General features: G+C 60.1%; 1 protein-coding gene across 1 annotated transcript in view; it reads left to right on the top strand.

The window, feature by feature from the left end:
- Positions 1 to 7,619: 7,619 nt before the first annotated feature.
- Positions 7,620 to 20,670, top strand: part of ASIC4 (acid sensing ion channel subunit family member 4) — a 63,566-nt gene continuing 50,515 nt past the window's right edge. Inside the window, exon 1 of the mRNA XM_030952334.1 lies at positions 7,620 to 8,329. Within this exon, the coding sequence (XP_030808194.1) occupies positions 7,682 to 8,329 (648 nt within the window). The 5' untranslated portion in view covers positions 7,620 to 7,681. The remainder of the gene's footprint in view (positions 8,330 to 20,670) is intronic.

The following is a 20,670-nucleotide window of genomic DNA, read 5'->3' as shown; positions in this document are numbered from 1 at the left end:
GGCCGGGGGCCGGGGTGGAGCCCGTCCCGGCTCCGCCTCCGCCTCCCGCCGCCACCGGGGTCCCAGCCGCCGGCCCGGCGGCTGCCGGCGCGGGGCAGCATTCCCGGGATCCCAGGGCGTGGGATGCCCCGGGGTGCGGGGGGCAGCACTGGCTGCAGGGCTGCGGAGCAGGGTGAGGGTTGCCTTTGCGGGGTGGGGGATGCCCCCCAAGTGCGGGGGAGGCGCTGGGTGTACCTGATGAGAGCACTTAAGGGTTGCACGGGCAGTGGGTGCGGGGTGCTCGGGCCGTGCAGGGGCATCGGGGGGACCAGGGGGCGTGGGAGGCGCTGGGGGCACAGGGATGCTGGAGAGGGCACCGCTTTGCCACGCCCGCATCCCGGGAACGGCGCGGGTATGCCGGAGGAGCCGATGTCCTTGTCCGCTGTGCCCCCGCGCTGTGTCCCGCACACCGAGCGGCGGGCGGGGGCGGCGGGGTTCCCCGCGCCGGCTCTCCCGGCCTGGCCCGTGTCCTGCAGATGGAGCCACCTCCCCGCAGCACAGCCCCGTCGCTGCGCGCGTTGCCCGTACTCTGCCCCGGGGCCCTTGCCCAGGGCTGCCCCCGGCCCGTGCCCCCTCCCTGCCGCAGCCCCCGGGCCCTGGCGGCCCTGCTTGCTCGCAGGAGGGCCGGGGCAGGGTGCGGGGGGCGCCGGTGAAAGGCAGCTCCCCCTCCCCGGTGCCTGTCCCGACCTGCTGTGAATACCGGGAATAGCAGCGGGGCCGGCGGCAGGGCTGGGCGTGCAAGTCCCTGCGCACACAGACACACAGTCGCACACACACACACACACGCACTCATACAAATACTCATGAACAGCTCGCAGAATCCTCGTGGGCCTTCACACCTCCCTAGCTAACACTGAGCTGGAGAAGAGGTTTTGCACCCTGTGGACGCACAGCACAGCACCAGGTCCATCCCAGCACCTTGGTGACTCTTGGGAGTGGCTGTGGGCTCAACACGCTCCTCTCTCTGTGCCAGTCCCTCAATCAGAGCCTAGATAGTGACAAGAAAGGGGTATGGGAGAGTACTATTGCATGCCAGGGATGTGTCTCAGGCACTCGGTGAGAAAATAGCTGGGATCTGTAAAATAACTATAGGGCTCGTGTCACTCCAAGGGCTGAACCTAATCAGCATTGTGATTAGGTTGTGTGGCACTGGGGACACTGGCCAGGATGCTGCTGGATGGCTGCTGCTGCCTGGGCCCCAGACAGTGCCAAGGCACGGTCCCCCTTTGGGACAGAGACCACTGGGGGCTGCAACAGGCTGGGAGCACCCTGGCAAGGCTTTGCTCCATCCTGTGCCAGGCATGGGGAACAGAGGGTGTTTCTCAGCAAAGCTCCTTCCTCCCAAGGTTGAATATGAGTCAGGTTTTGGAGCGACTTTAATTACTACTGGATCGATAGGCTCAGCATGGCCGAGCAAAATCCAATTGCAGCCCCGGGGGCCTGCCTGCTCAGCCCTTCCTGCCCACTCAGCCCTCCCTGCCTGCCTCTGGGGAGGCACGTGCTCCCTCTCTGTGGATGCTCCTCAATCCCACTGGCCCAGCACCCAGCCATGGGGGGTAAGACCCCATCCTGCATATGGAACCAGCACTGGACCTGCTCAGCCCTAGCAGGGGACATGCATTCCTGGAGCAGGGCAGCAGATGGAGATGCCCCAGCCTTGCCATTGCTGCCCATGGGAGCTCACACACACCCCTGAACCCTTTTCCATATCGAATGCATGGAGCAGGTCTGTGGTCCTGGACCCACCTTGACCCTGGGCACAAGAACCCCCAGGAGGGCAGAGTGGCCTTGGCGACATGCAGACATCCCCTCTTAATGCCCAGGGATGGGTGGGGGGCACTTGCCACCCATCTTGTGTCCCCACCACCGCCTGCTACCCCCTCCTAAACCACCCTGGCTTGGCCAGGTACTGCATAAATAGCTGTTTGTGTCTCCACTCGGCCCCTGCGTGGGAAATAATATCGGCTGATGGAACATAATGCCCTGCTTCACATGTTCAATTTTATCATTTTCCGAGGCAGGCAATCTTCGTTTAAAGCTGAATGGGTTGGGGAATGTTAATGAAGCGCCGGCGCTGCTCTGCACCGCGCTTTATCTCTTGGAGAATAATTTGGGTGAGCTCGGAAATAGAGTTCCCAGTCCCAATTCAAGTGGCGGCAGCACCGCATGCCGATAAAAGTGTAATTCCTGGCCAGCGCGTGGCCCTGAATACATGACAATTTAACTCTTGGGGCCCCGCTGGGACGTGCTGCCTGCAGCTGCCTGCTGCCTGCTTTGGGCTGCTCTGCCCTGTGTGCCCAGTGCCAGCGTGGGTGCTCAGCCCTGGCAGGATGGGGTCTGTCACTCCCACTCAGCCCAGCCATAGAGCAAAGTGTGCAGACCAGGGAGGAGAGATAAGAGGGCTGGAGCTGGGCTGGAAGAAATCAGTCTCCCTGGAGAGGCAGGACCCCACAGGCAGATCCACAGGGTGCTCTGGGATTGGGGCTCTTTCTGCTGGGAGAGGGATGTCCAGGCACTGAGAGAGAGGGATGATGAGAGGGAAGGAGGGAGAGGCTGGGCTGGGAAACAGGCAGGAGGGAGAGAGGTCCAAGGGAGCATCGCATCCCGACAGACTGGCAGAGCCAGGTGGGTGTTCATGGGCCAAGGGCACATGGCTGAGTGAAGGACTCCCCCAGGAGTCCCCCTAGGCCCTGGTGATCATTGAGGGGAACAAAGATAACTTGCAGAAGGTGTTTGCTGGTCTTGGAAGGACAAAATCCGGTTAGCAGGAGCAAGCAGCCTTGGCTGCAAAGAGAAAGCCTTGGGTGGTCTGCCTGATCTTGCTCTAAGCCCAGCCATGGTCTGTCTCTAGCTCTCTCCAGCTATGCTCTGGCAGCAGTTCCTGCACAAGGTGATCCTTGGGTCCTGCCTGAACTTCACTGTCCTGGACCCAGCTCCTCTGGCCTTCAGAGGTAGTGGGTTGGTGTTCCCAGGGCAGCACAGTACCCTCAGAGCAATGGTGCCTCACATCCTCAGCCACCTCACCCTGAAGACACTGGGAAGGCAGTGTCTTGGCCCAGCAAGGGGTCAGCAGGACCTCTTGGGCACGACTCTGGGCCCCCTCTGGTGGGGCAGTACCAGACCCTTCCCCTGGGAATGAATGGGGCGGGCAGGTTTCCAGCACCGTTAATCAGGGCTGCAAGAGCCAGGATTAATGTGCACTCCAAGGCTCTCCAGTCCCAGCTGTGATCCAGCCCTCTGCTCTCAGCCAGAGCCGCCTCCACGCGCTGAATTATCAGCCTGAGTAATTAAGTGGAGAGCTTTGTTTTAATGCAGACATCTGATGCCTTCGCACCGAGGAGCACAACAACTGTCGCGGGTGTTTATGCTCCGTGCAACACATCTGGCTCACGGGGAGAAAATCCATCTCCACCGCTGCGCGAGATTAAAGGCAACGCAGCTCAGGAGCAGAGAAAAGGAAGCACAGCTCTGCAGCCAGCATGGTGGGCAGGTCCCATCCCCCTGTATCATCCCACGGGGTCCTTGCACCCCGCTGGCAGGAGGCTCTGGCTCAGGGCTGCCCGGCAGAGCAGGCGTCGCCTCCGCGCCTCGGCACGCAAGGCAGCACAACGCGCTGCGAGATGAGGGATAATTACGAGCTTGGAGATAAATGGAAATAGGGCAAAATACAACATGGGTTTATCGGAAGTAGATGGTGCCTGGCTCACCTGATACCTGCTCCTGATAAGAGAACTGGCTGTTGCAGGAGGAGGAGTGCAGATCTAAAAGCAGCCACTGTGCCATGCAGAAAATTATTGCTTTGCACAGATTAGGGGATTAGCACCAGTGCAAGGAGCTGGAAAGAGGCTGGTGTGGGAAGAGGCCAGGCTGTAGAGAGAGAGGAGATAGCATGCAGGGGAGCAGATCCTGCTGGGACCACTGTGGATTCGCCTCATTTAATAGCTTCCTCTGTTGCCCCAAAAATGGGGGCTGTGAGGAAATCTGCTGATGCTGCACAAACACAGATCTCCTCTCTCTGCTTGGCCCCTGAATCACTGTGCTTTGTTCATCACACCCACTTGAGATGTCTGACTAGTTTCATGGATTTAATGCTTTTCTTATGGGGCAGCCTGACACTGGGGTGAGCTGTGCTGTCATGAGCCCCTTCTCTGCAAGCTTACCCCAGCATCTCATGATCCCCAACACTTTGTGAATGCTGCCAGCAGAAGGGCTCCCTCACTCGCTGCTCATGGCAGGGCTTTTTCCATCAGAGAGCCTGCCATCGCTTCCCATCCTCAGTGAGGGGAGAGGAGACTCCAGCTGGGAGTGTAACTGCTGCATGTGGTGCTCCCAGTGTGAGCATCAAAGGAACCCCATTGAGAAAAACTATCTTAAAGAAGAAAAGCTCCAGGTGGTTTCCAGCAAAAATCGAGCTCTGGGCTGCTCCCCCACTGAGAAAAACATGTCAAAATTTGGCAGGAGACCTCTGACCCTGATCTAGTCGAGAAGCAAATGCCGTTGTGGTTGAATGAAGCTGCCTTGCCGAGGCTCATCTTACTCCCCGTGGTGTTGAGCAGTCGGGGCTGGTGCTGCTCTGCTCCCCAGAAGAGCTGCCAGTTGGGATCCTGTGCTGGAATACGCTGTGCCTGGACATGCACATACTCGAGGGGCTTTGGCAAAATCTGGCAATAAAAACAGAGCAGGGGGTGTTTGAAGGAGCGGTACAAAATCATCCAACTCTGGCAGCCTGGGGTAATTTGAGGCTGGTAAATGTGAGCTGAAGCAGCAGGGACCACATAGCCACCTCAGGGCAAGCAGGCTGATTTATTGCCTGCATGAGCCAAAATTGCAGTCCATGCTGGGGGGAGAGGCAGGACCAGATCCCCTGCCTAGAGAGGCTCATTGCAGAACAGCAGAAATGCCACACATAGTAGACACATGGGAACAGCTTGAGACATCCCATCCAGTCATGCCTGGCTGGGCATGACTGCTACCCACGCTCAGTGCCTCCTCCCAGCCAGAGCTCTGCAAGCAGAGCCCATGGCAGGGGCGGACGAGCCCTGAACCAGCCTCAGGCGTGGGGAAATGGTGGCCCCAAACAAGTGCAATGGGGACACTGGGCTGGCTATGGGCACTGTCCCATAGGGATGCATCCAGATTATCCATATGTAACACTAGTGCTCCTGTCGCAGCAACCCCTGGAGGCAGTCCATGGAGCAGAAGCTGCAGCACATTCACCAGGGTGGGAGAAGAGGGGCTGCCCTGCTGGCACTGCAATTTCTGGTGGCACAGGATTAATGCCACTATGCTCCCCTTGTGCCCAGGGCCACCCCATCTCCCTCGCCTTCTCAGCTGTGCCCAGCCCAGGTGGGGGGTGTCTGTCCCCACCAACTGGAATTAGTTCCCTGAGATGCTATATCAAATGCTTTAATAAAAGCCTGATATTTCATACCTCTTGTCTCTTCACTATCTATTTATTTAGCAATTTTACCCAAAAAATGCTATGAAGATGGACTGGGTAGATTTATTCTGTGTGAGCTCCAAGCATATCTTTATTGCTCCCTGTTCCCTTGGCCTCGAGGTCCTCAGCAGCATTTTTCTCTTAATATTTGCTCTATTATGTTACCAGGGATGAAGCTCTGTTGATGGGCAGTAATTGCCTGAACTACCCTGCCTTCCTGTGATGAAGATTGGTACCTTACCAGCAGCTGCCTCCCTGCTCTCCTGTCCTTCATCACAACATTATTGACTAGGAAAGTTCATTAATGAGACTCCTAATGACTGCGGCTGTGCCTGCCCAGCCCACAATGCTAACCTCTCCCATGTTTTGCCTTGGTGGCTGCTTGTAGGAGGAGGCATTGCAGGATGTTTTCTAGATGTTTTCTGCATCTTTGGAGCCATGTGGGTGCCTGAGCCATTTCTAAAACCCTGCTGACTCCCTTTGCCAGAGGATGCTGCTCCTGCCTGGGCTCTCATTCCCCTTGTTTTTGGGGACCAATCCCTCCATGCAGGCTGTGCTATCCAGACAGTGAAGGGGAGGTCTAGGTCAGCAGTGGTTGAGAGGTTTTGGGGGGTCCTGGGAGCATTCCTGAGGCTCCTCTGTCCTGGTGTTTGCTTTGCTGCCCACTGTCCCAGCACCAGCAGCCAAGAGCCAGGCTGGCATCCAGCCAGGCATGATGCCGGGATTAGGCACTGCCTCCTACAAATGAGCTGTTAATTATCATAATCTGGTAATTGAGAAAAATCTAATTATGCAAAGCTAATGGATTTAAAGCTGTGCTGGGGAGCACAGGCCAGGGGAGCACAGCTGGGCAGGGCCAGTGTCACCAGCCTGTGGCTACAGACACCGCCAGAGTCTTGCAGTGCCTTTTGCTGCACTCTGAGGCTCTGTGGGTGCCCAGCCAGGGCCAAACATCTGCAGGAGAGAGCCCAGTCCTCCTGCTCCCCTCCAGCCCCACTGGGCCTGGGAAACACCTCTTCCCTGTGCCTGAGCATCCTTACCTCTGATTTCCCCACCACCTCTCCTGGGAGGCTGGAGAGCACAGCCTGCTGTCCCAGCCTGTGTGCCCTCCCTGGCCTCACAGACACGGCTCTGCTCTGTGCCTCTGCTCTGCTCCCTGTCAGCAAACTGGGCCTGGGGGATCTGCTCACACAGCTCCATGAGTGGTGAGCCCAGTAAGAGAAAGCTGCATCTTTTACCAAAGCAATTGAGATTGTTCAGAAAGGGACACAAGCTTTGGGGTACACAAGGCTTCTCAGCACTCACACGCAACTGTTTCTTTCAGCTTCAACGCTGGCCTCATAAAAGATTTTGCATCTTCCTGTGCACTGTGAAGGTGAGGGATGCTGAGTGGTGCTGGCCCCTCAACAATGTCAGATGTCCTGGCCTCGAGGTAGCACCATACTAGAGAGCCTAGCATCATCCCCGTGGTGGCATGCAGGTGGTGCCAGCACCTGGCACTCCCCTGAAGTCTGTGTCACTGCTCCCATGTGCTCTGCCACCCCTCACTCTTGCCTGTGCTTGTGGCAGCCTGGGCTCTTTCAGCTTTTGGGGATCCCAGAGGAGGTGTGTGAGTCCAAGGGCACAGGAGCTGTGGCAAGAGTGACACCTGACATCTTGACTCCTTGGCCAGCCCCACGAGCTGTGCTTCAGAGCTGGTGCAGAGCCTGGGGTTCCCCCACATCTCCACGGCCAAAGCCAGGCTGACCCCCAACACAAGCCTGACCAGGCATCTCTCCTGAGCCCGGGGCCATGCAGCCCTGCCCAGGTGGCATCTACATGTCCTGGCAGGGGAAAATGAGGAATTTGCCTGTCTCCCCCTTCCCTGGGGAACCCACACTAAGTGCACGGAGGGGGTGGAAGTGAGCAGGACTCCAAGTAATTGCCCACAACCCCGGGGGACAGGCAGTGAGAGTGCCCTGAGCTTTCCAGGATGTTTCAGCCTCTGGCTGCAGTTCCTGCAGGATGTGGTGATCGCTAAGTACATCTGCGATCTCGGCACTCGGCGAGCTTCCCGCTCGGGGCAGGGTGCGGGCGGCACCAGTCCCGCCCCGGCTCTGCTGCACATCACAGCCGCTCCGCCCGGGGCTGGGACGGTCACCCACCCCTGGAACCTGCTCCGGCACCTTGCACTCAGCGCGGAGGGCAGAGCCGGCCGGCAGCATGTGGCTGGAGGAGGCTCAGAGGCCTCCCGCACGCACCTGGGGTCACCCCTGGGCCTCTGCAGCCCTTCCCGCGGGGGACTGCCCTGACAGGCAGCCAGCACGCCGTGCCCCAGCCCCACGGCAGCCCCCGTGCAGCCTGGAGGAGTTTGCCAGCCGTTCCACCCTCCACGGCATCCATCACATCTTCCGGCACCGGCGCTACACCGTCCGCAACTTGCTGTGGCTGCTGGCCTTCCTGGGCTCGCTAGGCCTCCTGATTCACGCCTATGCCAAGTGTGTGGGCCTGTACTTCCAGTATCCCCACAGCACCCAGCTGGAGGAGGAGACGGAGCGCAACAAGATCTTCCCCGCTGTAACAATCTGCAACCTCAACCCTGCCCGCTTCTCGCAGCTCTCCAGCCACGACCTGTACTGGGCAGGGGAGATGCTGGGGCTCCTGGATAGCGCTGGCCGGCCCCTGGTGCCAGAAGGCCCTGAGAGGCGCAGGCTGGAGGCTCTGCTGGGGACACTGGCTGTGAGTGAGAAGAGCCGTCCCTTCCACCTGGAGGAGCTTTATGAGCGTGCGGGCCACCAGCTGGAGCTGGGCGAGATGCTTGTCCGCTGCACGTTCGCCAAGGAGGACTGCAACAGCAGCAACTTCCAGACAGTGAGTGGGACATTCTGGGGGCAGGGAGGGCTAGGCATGGCCCCTGGGCTGGCACCACAGCCTGGTGCACTGCTGTGGTGCTGATAAGGAGATCCTAGCCCCCAGTGACCGGGGATCAGGGAAGGGAAAGATGAAAGGCATCAGTTTTGGTGGGCCTTGGCTTTGCTGGGGCTGGGGCAGAGCCCAGGCAGAGCTGGGGTGCACCAGGCTGGGCTGGGGGGCTCTGGCAGTGCTTGTGCTGTGCAGCCAGGCTGAGAGGCACCGAGAAAGGGTGGGCTGGGGGCCCAGCCTTGGGATTAGCACAAACTGGATCAGCCCCAGCAGAGGCAGGCTGTGACCCGCAGCCTTCACCAGCCTGCCTGGCAAGCCTGGCTCCTTACCTCTGCTGTGGGCTCTGGGGGAGAGCCTGGCTCCTGAGGGCTTGCAGAGGGAGGGGAGGTAAATCCGGGCCTGGAGGGTTTTAGAAGGGAGCAAAGCATATCCCCTCCTGGCAGAGCAGGTACCAGGAGATGGGCTGAATCCAGGCAGTCGTGTAAGTGAGCAGAGGATGGCACAATCCTGCCCTTCCAGTCAGAATGGGGACGGGCCTGGGATGTGGGCACAGGGAGCTGGCTGAGCCCCTGGTGTTATCAGAGCCAGAAGAAGTAAAAAGCTCATGGAAGTCCCACTGATGGACACCACACAAGTGCTCTTGGCACAGGTTTGTGGGATCTCGGTGGGACCGAGGGTGAGGGAGAGCTACAGCCCTGGCCCAGGGCTCTGAGCCCTCCTGGGCTGGGGACAGCTGACACACGGGGGAGTAGCAGGCAGGACTGTGCAACGCCAGTGCCCACACCAAGAGTCCTGCCAGCCCTGCCATCCCACTGCCCGCTGGGCAGCCTGGGGGCTGCAGGCTCTCTGGCACTGCAGGAGTGCCCTCTGCCACTGGCTCTCCCAGCTGGCAGCTGCTCCAGCTTGGCATACGCAGAGCTGTGAGCTGGGAGAGTCTCTAATCTAGCATGACGCCTCTGCTCATCACCCTGATGAGAACAAAGCGGGGCTGTCACACGGGGCCCTTCCACCAGGTGTCAGGCGGCTAGCGGGGACACAGCCGTGTGCCAGGAGGGCAGGGCTGGGCAGGGGGGACCTGTGTGAGCCATGGGGGCCATGGCTGCTGCCACAGCACTCCTGCCACTGTGCCACCCTCCACTGGCTGAGACACTCCGGTGCCCTGCCGGCTGTGGCTGGGTCAGCCCAGGGTGTCAGAAGGGCTTGGGTGGGATGCAGGCAGGGCAGGGGCAATGCCCCAGTGGGAGCCATCCCTTCCCTTCTTTCCTTTTTGCTCCTGAGTCAACATCGGAGGATTACTGGGCTGTAAACAAGGGGATCAATGGTGCTGATGGGAACATTTCCTGGTAATAGCTCTGGCCTGTAAAACACAGCGCAGGGGGAGGAAGGGGAGGCTCTGCTCTCACAGCATTAACCCTTCCCACTTGTGCGCTGGCTTCTTGGTGCCTCGGCTGGGATCACTGTGGCTGGGCTGGATGGTGCCTTGGCACTCAGCCTCTGGGCACACAGCAAGGTAAACCCTGTCAGAGGTGTGATGCCAAGCTGGCAATCCTGGAGGAGGCAGCCTGACCTCTATGGCTGTAGAGTGGCTGGGCCCTGCTGCTTGGAGATGGCTGTGAAGAGGCAAGTGTCATCCCAAGGAAATGCTTCCAGCACTGCTGGGAAATGTTAAAGCCACTGCAGAAGGATGCCCAGCTCTGGTCTGTGCATGGGAACACAGGGCTGCTGCAGGCGAGTGCAGAGGTGCTCAGAGCTGCTGTAGCATCCCCTGGGTGCTTAGGAGAGCAGAGAGTGCCATCAGCCCTTCTTGGCAGCCCAGACTGTAGGGTTTGGGCAGGTGAAAAGGTTTCTTCCTGCTGGTTGTAGGGAAGGATGCCCAGGTAAAAGGTTTCTTTCGACATCCTCGAGCAACTGCCTGAGCACCTCTACTGTGGATCTCAGCTCTGCCTGCCCTTCTCACCACCACCCCTCTAGGAGCAATAGCACCCAACTGGCTCCAGGCTCAGGCACCAGCCCAGTCTGAGCTCCCTGCCCTTCCCATGCTTCCCACCTCACTGCCAGCTGCCCTGCTGCCCACCTCCACACAGGCAGCCCCGAACACGCCAAATCCCTTTCACACAACTGCTGTGCCATTGCCCAGCATCCGTGCTTGTGTGTGCCCCTGACCTTGTCACCAGTGCTGCCCTAGGACACTGTCCTGCTGTCACACAGCCACACTGCTGAATGCCCCAGGCTGTCTCTGCAGTGTGGTGGTTTGCAGGGGTCCACCACAGGACAAGGGAAGAGAGGAGAATCTGACTCCAGGTTTCTGAAGGTTGATTTATTATTTTATGATATATATTACATTAAAACTATACTAAAAGAATAGAAGAAAGGATTTCATCAGAGGGCTTGAAAGGAAAGAAATGGAATGACAAAACCTCGTGACTCTCAGAGAGTTCGAGCCAGCTGACTGTGATTGGCCATTAATTAGAAACAACCAACATGGACCAACTGAAGATGCAGCTGTTGCATTCCACAGCAGCAGATAACCATTGCTTACATTTTGTTCCTGAGGCCTCTCAGCTTCTCAGGAGAAAAAATCCTAAGGAAAGGATTTTTCATAAAATGTTTCTGGGACACTGCAGCCTGAGCAGGACGGAGGGTGACAAGTGCCTGGCACTCGAGTGGATGCCTGCATCCCTGTGTGGACACAGGCTGGTCGTGGTGCCCTCTGCCTGCCCTGCTTGGGGCTGGCAGGTAAATGTCAGCCTATTTTTATCTGCTCCCCCATAGGGCAGCTGTTCCTTCCATCCAGATGAGCAGATGTGGCTCCATTTTCCATCCCACGGGGAACAAGGTTATCTCCCTCATTTCAGTTCCACGCTTCCTGGAGCTGCCCTCCCTGGGTCTGGGCAGCGGGGGATCAGGGACTAATCCTCCCGGAATGAGTCAGGCTGCGGTGGGCTCTCGGCATCACAGCACGGTGGCTCCCAAGGGCATCACCTGCTGGTGGTGCCGGCCAGCTCCCCGCTCCAGGATGGCAGGGCTGCCTCCTTTCCGCGGCTCAGCCAGCCTGTGTGGGGCCAACCTGGTTGCAAAAGGTGGAGAAGGCACTGGGGTGGGGCAGATATGTGCCATGAGATTTGCACAGCGCCGGTTTGTTGTGGGGCTGGGCACAAAAGGCCTAGAGGAAAACTCGGGCAGCACTGAACGGCATCAATGCATCGTGTAGCCAGCAGCACAGGTAGTGGAGCTGCAGCTGGAACACTCCTGGTGGGCACTGTCTGTGTAATTATAGCTGCTTCCCGTGGTTTTCCCGGCCAGCACGGTGCAAGGCACCACCAAGGGGCGGGCGTGGCGGCCGAGCCCCGCTCTGAGTGATGGCGTGTGTAATAGCAGGGCTGGCAGGTAATAGCAGCCTAGGAGTCCATCAATAACTGCACTCTCTGATGGATGCCGCCCTCTCCTCTCCTGGCACAGCCCACAATTAGCTACAGCAATGCTTGCCACTCTCCCCTCTGCACTGGAAAGGTACTGGCGGGGTTTTGGCTGGAGCAGAGGTAGCTGTGCGGGTCATCAGGTAGCCTCAGCTTCCCTCCCACCTTTATGCATCACACAAGAGCAGATAGTTTAATATTCTATTAATAGTTTTACCCCCTTAAATTATTGATCAAAATTTACAGCCAGAGCTGCCCACTTCAGGGATCAATGTGGCATCCTGCAGAGTGGATTGGGGGCAGAAGGGAGGCAGAAGGGACAGCTGGGCAGGCAGGGGGCATGGCGTGGGGCTGGGCAGGGGGGCAGCACGGTGTGGGGCCGCCTGGGAGCCCTGCTCACCTCCTGACTCTGCTAAACTCTCTCAGAATGATGTGCTCAGTGCTTCTCCTCTGTGAGCAGCCCAAGCCCTTCCCTCCCAGCTGGCAGGTGCCAGCAGGCCCTGGGCAGTCGGCGGGGACAGCACCGCTATCTCTGCCACCCAGCCGTGCCTGCGGGAGCACCTGTGCCCCAGCTCACCTCCGTGAATTATTTACAGCTTCTCCGGGTGCTGCAGGAAGATGATAACATCGGAACTGGGGAAGAATGGAAAGCTGGAGGCATTGGGCAGCTGGTGGCAGCCCTGGAAGCGTCCCTCTGCAGCCAGGCTGGCCTTGGGGACAGGACTCACCCCTCGAGAGCAGCTGGCATGGGACTGCGACCCTGGAGCTGGAGAGGACATATGACAACACAGGAGAGGCATGTGTTACCCCTCCCGCAGCACCCAGGATTGTCCCCAAGGGCGCAGACAGGGATCCGGGGCAGGCAGAGGTGTCAGGGCCAGCCAAGGTGCCCCAGCGTGGGGGCGGTGAGGTGGAGGGGCGCAGGTGGTGGCCCCCGGCCCTCTCGAGGCTGATTGCAGATCCGCCTGGCAGGGGATGCGGAACCTGCCGAAATAGCGGATTTAATTATCTCCGCGGAGCAGCGGGAAACCAGCGAGCAGGGAAGGGGTGGCGGGGACACGGCGCTGGGGCGCCGCAGCAGGGGAGCAGTGAGGGCTCGATCTAGCCGGGCTGTGCCCCACGCAGCCTCCAGCCCCACAGCAGCTTCTCTGCAGCCCCGTGCCAGGAGCCCCCTTCCCGCTTCTCCTGGAGGAAGGACGCAGCCCCGTGCTGCAGAGCAGCCCCCTTGTCAGTCCTCTCTGTCCCCACAAGGCTGGGGACCCCCTCAGCCGTGCGCCCCCCTGCAGCCCCCTCCCCAGCCCCAGCCCTGCTCAGTATGCTGCACGCTCCCTCTGGGCACTGGGCAGGAACTCTTCATTTCACACATCATTTCCTGCTGCTGCTGCAGAGCCACCTGCAGCCCCATCCCCGTCCCCCCACGGCTGCCCCCATCCTCATCCCCTTGGCATCAGCCCCCAGCTGGCCCTGGGACTGCTTGCTGCACGCTGCTGTCCGTGTGCCCTTGGCACTGCCCATGGCCATCGCACGCTGTCCCCTGGGACCCGCTCCTTTGTCACCACCTGCCGTCCCCTATGCTCAGCACTAATCCTTGGCACGATGCCTCATCCCCTCCGCACTGCTCCCTTATCACTGACTGCCATCCTCGTGCCCTTGGCTCCTCCAGCCCCTCTCTGCCCCCTTGGCCCTTCTCCTTTCCAAGGGGCGCTCCTAAGTGCCAGCCCAGCCAGACTCCCCCTGCCCGCTCTGCTCGGAGCCCAGACAGGAAAAACTCTGCCTTTTTCCCAGGAGATGGGCCCTGGCATCCCAGCCCGCCTGGAGCCGGGGTGCTCCTTGCTGCACCAGCTGCTGCAGCACAGAAGGGTGCCTGGCCCCGGGGGCCCGCAGGTCCGCAAGAGTTAACAGGCAGGGGCTGCGAGGTGAGGGAGCAGCAGGAGCCACCACGAGAGATCAATACGGTGTGCTGGAGCCGCGCACAAATCGCGGCTCGGAGCCATAAATCTCGCTCCCGTCACATGCGATGAGGATGAGCAGGGAGCTCATCTCCTGGCTGCGGGGCTGCCGGGGGAGCACAGCCGGCCGGGTGGGAGCTGCGTCCCCGCCCCACCAGGCACCCCACGGTCCTCGCAGGGTGAGGGCTGGGTCAGGGTGGGGAGGCTGGCACCTCCCAGGGTCGGCACAGCCCGGTTGCATCCATGAGGAGCACTTTTGTGGGAGCAGGCATGCGGATTCAGACGAGGGCTGGAGGCCAGGATGATGGACCGGCTCTGGGCAGACATCCTGAAACAGCTGAAGCCACCCTGGCTCTCTGGCTGCTCCTGCCAGCCACCTGGGATGAATCCCCCCAGGGCGAGTGAGTCACCTGCTGGCCCCGCTGGCAGCAGGGCCTGGCAGCAGCACCCACTGCTCTTCCTCACCCTCCGCTTGGCACAGCAGCAGGGCTCCTGCTGCTCCCCTTTCTGCAAGGGAGGAGCTGCGAGGAGATGTCCGAGGGTTTGTGGAAGAACAGGCAGCACAAGACACATGGCAGGGTTGCCAATAGTGATTCCAGTGCCCTGTGTGTCCCCTTCCAAGCCAGATGCCAGGTGACCCCCGTCCAAGCAGCAAATGCTCCAGGCAGGCTCGGACTACAGGCATGTGGCAAGCAGCCTGCTACTGGCATCTGGCCGGGATCAATTTAATCTCTCCGATCCAAGGAAATCCAGCTCATCCGGATCCGGAAAGCACCAGTGCCTGGAGCAGCAGGCAGGCAGGTGGGCAGGTAGGCAGGCTGCACCCACAGCCCCATTCCATGACCCTGGCCAGGCTCCAGCTGCCCCAGTACGGCATGGTCTGTCATTTATGGGAGCTGTGGTGAGGCCAGGGCTGCTGTGTGCTGGCAGGCTACAGCCCGGAGCATCCCTCAGCTGAGCCAGCTGATGACCCCATGGCCACAGGAGGGCATATATGCTGTCACCTGCACCAGTGCCTGTGAGCCCAGAGGCTCCTGCAGCCTCCAGCCTGCAGTGCAGGCAGCACTGGGCAGCGGTCCCTGGCCAGGGCAGGAGCAGGACGTGTCACTGGGTGCTGCCCAGACCCCAGCAGGAGACAGGATTGGCTGCCGAGGGCTGGCAGCCGTCCCCATCCTGCCTGGATTGGTGTGGTGCATCACTAGCCCAGTGTGACATCAGCCATGAGCTGAGGCCCTGGAGCAGGCAGGGGTGGATGCCAGGAGGTTCCTCACCAGGATCTCCCAACCGAGCTTACTGTGCAGTCAGCAGCTGAGCTGGCATTGATTTATTGATCCAGCATCCATAGGGGTGGCAGCTGGGAGGGGCTCAGGCTTTGATCAGCCTCCTGCAGAGGAGACAGGCATCAAAGGCTGATGAGTGGGCAGCAGGGGCCCTGCTCTGGGACAACGGGGAAATCCGGATTTTGTCTTGGTGGGCATGGCCTGGGCTGGGGGCCTGGATGCTCAGGTAGCCACAACTCACACCCACACCTCTTCTGGTGCTGCTGGGGAGGGGAAAGGGCTAGCAGGAGCCAGGGAACCCCTGGATGAAGCTGAACCCCAGGCAAGCAGGAGTGCCACAACAATGGGCAGACAGTTTCTCTCCTGTGCTGCTGGCAGCAGTGTATCTGCCATTCCCAGCAGAAGAAGCAGACCTGGCTTCAGCTGCATTCTGGGGTACAAAGGCAGTGATGTGGGGCACTGTGGGCCCCATGGCTGTGCCCAGCTCTGCCCTGGAGGTAGATGGGCAGGAGAGGTGAAGGGAGCAGGGCAGATGTTAGTGCAGCTGCTGTGCAGGGGTGACAGGTGGGATAAACGATCCTGGGTTCTCCAGGGGCCAGTAAATTAGAATCAATAGGAAGCAGGAATAATTTATTTGTTTGACATCGCCTGTTAATTAACTGGGCTGATGAGTGTGATGGGGAGTGGCAGGAACCCTTCCACCTGCTCATTTGGTACCTTTCCACAAGGGCTGGGAATGGCATGGGAGAGTTCCATTCTCAGTAGCCCAGCATCCATCCCCACCCTCAGCAGTGGGGCAGGACAGGGGCAGGAGGGGACAGCGTGCCAGAGCTCTTGGTGATGGCCTGGCCAGCTGTGGCAGGGCATACTGTGGGGAAAGGCTGAACATGGCGGGGCTGCATGGCCAGTAGGCCAGCAGTGCACATGGTCCCTGCGTGGGCCCCCTTGCTCAGCATTCCCTCCAAGCCCAGGCACTGCTAGGCCTTGGCTCCTGCACCTCCCTGGCTGCTGCAGCTCTGGGGTGGCCCATGTGTTTGCTCCACCAGCCAAGCATGCCTGCACCCAGGGCTACCTCTGCAGGCTGCCTCCACTGCTGCCCTGTCCCCAGCACAGCTGGTGGCTGCACTGGCAGGGTCACTGGCTTGGAACTCCTCCACGTGTTGTCCACACTCCCAGCACACATCCTTGGCTCTGCCTTGCCTGCATCCTGCCAGGCTCACAGGAATCCTTGGCAGCACCATCAGGAATGGCTGCAAGCACAACTGGCTGGGGATGTGTGCCGAGGCAGTGCCACCCCCACCAGGCACAGAGCTGTCCCCAGCTCCCCGCTGGCAGGGTGCTGGGCTGTCCCTGCTCCACAGGCCTGCCTCAGCCCCAGGCAGCACCGTCACCTCCCTCTGTTTTTTTTTAAAAGAATAACATTTCTGCTAAATACTTTAATCAGATTAGTAGCAGTGTGTCTGCAGTGCTGTTAAATCAATGCTCCCCAACACATCTCGGCGGCTAGAAATCAATTACTGTTTAAGCCGTGCCTTGGTCCCTGGCCTGCGATCAATATGGGAGATGTATTACTCTCCCAGAGACTTTCCCACTAAAAACCTTTCATTTGTATAACAGGAGCTCAGGCAAAGTGCTGGTGCCCTCCCTTCCCACCTGCCCCTCCAGGACCAGGCAGCCCCATCCCAGCTTCACTCTGGGCGGCTGCTGGGGCCAGCAGGATTGGAGACTGTGTGACACAGGATTAGGGCAATCCCTGCTCCAGGAGGAGATGTGCAGCACTGGGCCAGCGCGAAGTGTGCGAGACTGGGTCCTGGGGGCGGCAGGTTAGAGACCCACAGGCAGGGTTGCCTGGTGCCCCTGGGGCCTCCTGGGCCCTCTTCCAGTGTGGCTGCATCCTCTGCCAGCTCCAGTGCCCACTGCCTTGGCTTCTGCCCCCCACTGCATCCCAACCAGGGCACTGCCAGACCCACGCATCCCACAAGGAGGGTGTGAAGGACCCTCTATGTCCCAGCCCGAGAGCTTTGCCCCTCTGTAGACCCCTCTCAAAGGGCTTTTTCCCCCCTCCTCCATCTTTGTCCCATAATTTGGAGAGTGATTTCCATTATTCATGATAAGGATCTTTAATTAGCTGTGAATATTAATGACTTACTCTGTAATTAATCATGTTTTGCATGCTGGGGGGGGGCAGCTCCCAGCACCACCTTGGCTAAGTATGGGTGTCTCCAGCAGTGGCAGCAGCCCCAGGGTCTCACCCCATCCCAGGTCAGCACCCCCACCCACCCCATGGGGGAATCTGGCCCTCCATAAACACAGTGGCAGCTTACATTTGGGCACCCAGCCCCACAGCCCCAGGCCAGGGCTGAGGGGTGCTGTGAGGCACTGAGGGGCTGCTCTCACCCTTCTCCCTGACCAGATCCTGCTGCAAGGCTCACAACCTGGGCTGTGCTGGGATCATGTCTCCTTGCCCACTCTGCGGGTGTCTGTGAGGAATGAAAAGTGGCTTTTGGTGTGTCACCTGCTCTTCTGTGTGCTCTGACAGGCTCTGAGTCCTGCTGGGGGCTGCTGGGCCAAAGCCCTGTAGGGCAGCTCTGCATTGGCCAAATCCATTGACCAAATCCTCACCCCTACACAGCTGCAGGTGCCCTGCCTGAAGCAGACAGGCACCATCCTTCTTGCAGCTCCCCGCCCTCTCTGCCTGCCTCTGTGCACATTACCTCTCAGCCTCTGCTCTCAGGAAATTTATGCAGTCCCAAATCTTGCCTGGTCACCCCAAATTTGGTTCTAGCATTGTCTGCACTGAGGAGAAACTGAGGCACCGGGGCTGGTAGTGCAGCGATCACTGCCTGTCCCCATTCTGACATGGCAGGGAAATCCCAGGTGCCAGGTGGGAGTGCCAGGGTTGGATGTCCCAGGTGGGAGTGCCAGGGTTAGATGTCCCAGGTGGGAGTGGGAATGCCAGGGTTGGATGTCCCAGGTGGGAGTGCCAGGGTTGGATGTCCCAGGTCGGAGTGCCATGGTTGGATGTGCCAGGTGTGTTGGTGACACATGGCGAGCGGAGGCACCCGCTGGCCACTGGAGGCTCCTGCCTGCCTGCGCCGAGCGCTCCCACGAGGGCAGAGTTTGCTTAAACAGAGACAGATTTAACTATTTCCATTACAGCTAAATGATGAGCCCCATAAACTTTATGGCTCCACGCGCATGAGAGCGGCTCTAATGGCCTTCACCATCTGGAGGAGATGGCTCCGTGGGGGACCTGCCGCCCGCTGCCCGCCCACGGCCAGGACCAGCACGCAGAACCAGAACCTTCCCAGCACCAGCACCAGGGCTGGCACGGGGCTGCCAGCACCTGCAGGTGGCACGGTACCACTGGCTCTGTGTGGGGCTGCCTGTGTTTGACCCCGATGTGATCCTGCTGTGGAGCACTGAGCTGTACCTGCGGGTGGCCCTGGGGTGGCCCTGCAGCCCTGCTTGCCCCCACACTGCAGAGGGGTGGAGGAGAGCACTCCTGGGGGCCTTTTCCTCCCATCCTCTGCCCCACAGCCCTGCAGGGGCAGGCTGGGAGCAGGTACTCACTGTGGTCCTGCCTGCACCTCCAAATGCTTCCAGCACGTTCCCTGCCACTCCTCTGCGGGTACAGTGCTGCAGGATTTGTCACATGTGGGCACAGGAAGGCTGCCCAGCAATGCTGTGCTCTGAATACCCAGCTGCCCCTCAGCGCTGCCCCTCCAAGGCCTGCTGGCTGCTGATTGTGGCAGGTTTGTAGGGGGCTGTGGGGCACCTGCATCAACCATCCCCTACAGAGGACTGTTGACATGACTGCAATCCTTGCAGGGATTGGGCTGGGGATTCCTGATGGAGCTGCCCAGCTGCTGCTGGGCTGGCAGTCCAGCCAGGGTACTGCAGGGACAGCCCTGAGGGCTGGAGGGATGGGCAGGTGCAGGTGAGGACACAAAAGCCATCGCCTCTGTGCTCCTAACCCCTGTTTTTGTGGCTCCCACGGCAGCCACCCCATGGTGCAGAGCATTCCCCATGACTGTGGCTGGTGGGTGTGGGCCATGGCCATGGCCAGGCAGGGCAGGAGGGCTGTGGGGCTGCCAGCTCCCAGCCTGGAGCTGAGAGTGAGGAGGGCTGGGGCTGCTGGCACAGTGCTGCAGTAGAGGATTAGGTTTGGTGCAGGAGAGCCAGAGAGATGCTTTGAAGTCTCATGAATATGAATCAGTGGCTTGGGGCAGGAACGGAGGGTCTACGGCTAATCTCTCCCTTGCCATGGTGACAAGTGTGACAAACAGCGTGTGGGCCGGGAGGCAGGGCAGGGAGCAGGCAGGGGACAAGGGATGGCAGGAAGGGCAGCCCTGGTGAAGGGGGGCATGTTGCTGGCACAGGCTGGAGTGCTGCACCTGGTGCCCTGCCGTGCTCCCCACACAGCCTCCCCCATCCTAGTGCCCAGCTCTGCTCTGGAACCCCACTCTGAGCAGGGTGCTGTCCCCATGGATGCTGGCACCCCGTGGGGCTCTGGGTCCCAGGGCAGAGGTGGTGGTGTGGCTGCTGGCAGTGCCCACATGGCACAGTGCCCCAGCTTGCCTCTGTGGTCAGGCAGGGAGTGCAGCTCCTCAGGGCAGGCAGGGAGTGCAGCTCCTTAGGGCAGGCAGGGAGGGCAGCTCTCAGGACAGGCAGGGAGTGCAGCTCCTCAGGGCAGGCAGGGAGTGCAGCTCCTTAGGGCAGGCAGGGAGTGCAGCTCTCAGGGCAGGCAGGGAGGGCAGCTCTCAGGGCAGGCAGGGAGTGCAGCTCCTTAGGGCAGGCAGGGAGTGCAGCTCTCAGGGCAGGCAGGGAGGGCAGCTCTCAGGGCAGGCAGGGAATGCAGCTCTCAGGGCAGGCAGGGAGTGCAGCTCTCAGGGCAGGCAGGATGCAGCTCTCAGGGCAGGCAGGAATGCAGCTCTCAGGGCAGGCAGTGTGGGCAGGGACGGCTGCCCCAGCTCAGCCCTGCTGGGTATTTGGGCAGCAGCAGGGGCACAGCTGGGGTCAGGTACCACAGCTAGGAAAGGGACCCAGCCCTTTCCCGAGCTCATCCTAGCACCAGCCCAGCCCTGGAGGAGCTGGTAGAGCCCCCATGGGCCCCAGCCAGCTCCCATTGATCCAGGTCCTGGTGCCATCTGCTCCGTGGTGCTGTGGCCCTGCCTGCCATAGCCGGGCTCCATGGAGATGTCATGTTTGGGTCTGCTCCTCCTGTGACAGCCTGAAGGCCTCGGTGCTCTCCTAGGAGACAGTAACTAGAGCAGACGCTTGCTCCTAGCAGGACATGACTGGGGCTTGCAGGAGTGTCTCTGGGATCAATTTGGAGCTTGTTTTGATGCTCTCCTGTTGCAGCATGGTGGTGGCAGCTGCCTGCTCAGCCCAGGGGACAGTGCATGGACAAGCACTGGCTGGCAATGCTTGGTGGGGCTCGGAGGAACTGTTTGGGCTGGTGCAAGCCACAGAGAAGGCTGTTGGCTCTGCAGCCTCTCAAAGGCTGTGGGTGCTGGCAGTGAAGCTGCTGTTTGCTCCGAGGGTGCCCAGAGTTGCCATCTCTCTTCCAGCACCCATGGCCCAGGATGCTGTGGCTCAGGGCCAGCACAGAGCACTGAGCAGGGAATGCTGTCCAGACTGAT

Source organism: Camarhynchus parvulus, chromosome 7 (assembly GCF_901933205.1).
Source record: "Camarhynchus parvulus chromosome 7, STF_HiC, whole genome shotgun sequence".
NCBI lineage: Eukaryota > Metazoa > Chordata > Aves > Passeriformes > Thraupidae > Camarhynchus > Camarhynchus parvulus.
Note: the sequence above shows the minus strand (reverse complement) of the source record. Positions and strands in the feature narration are given on the sequence as shown.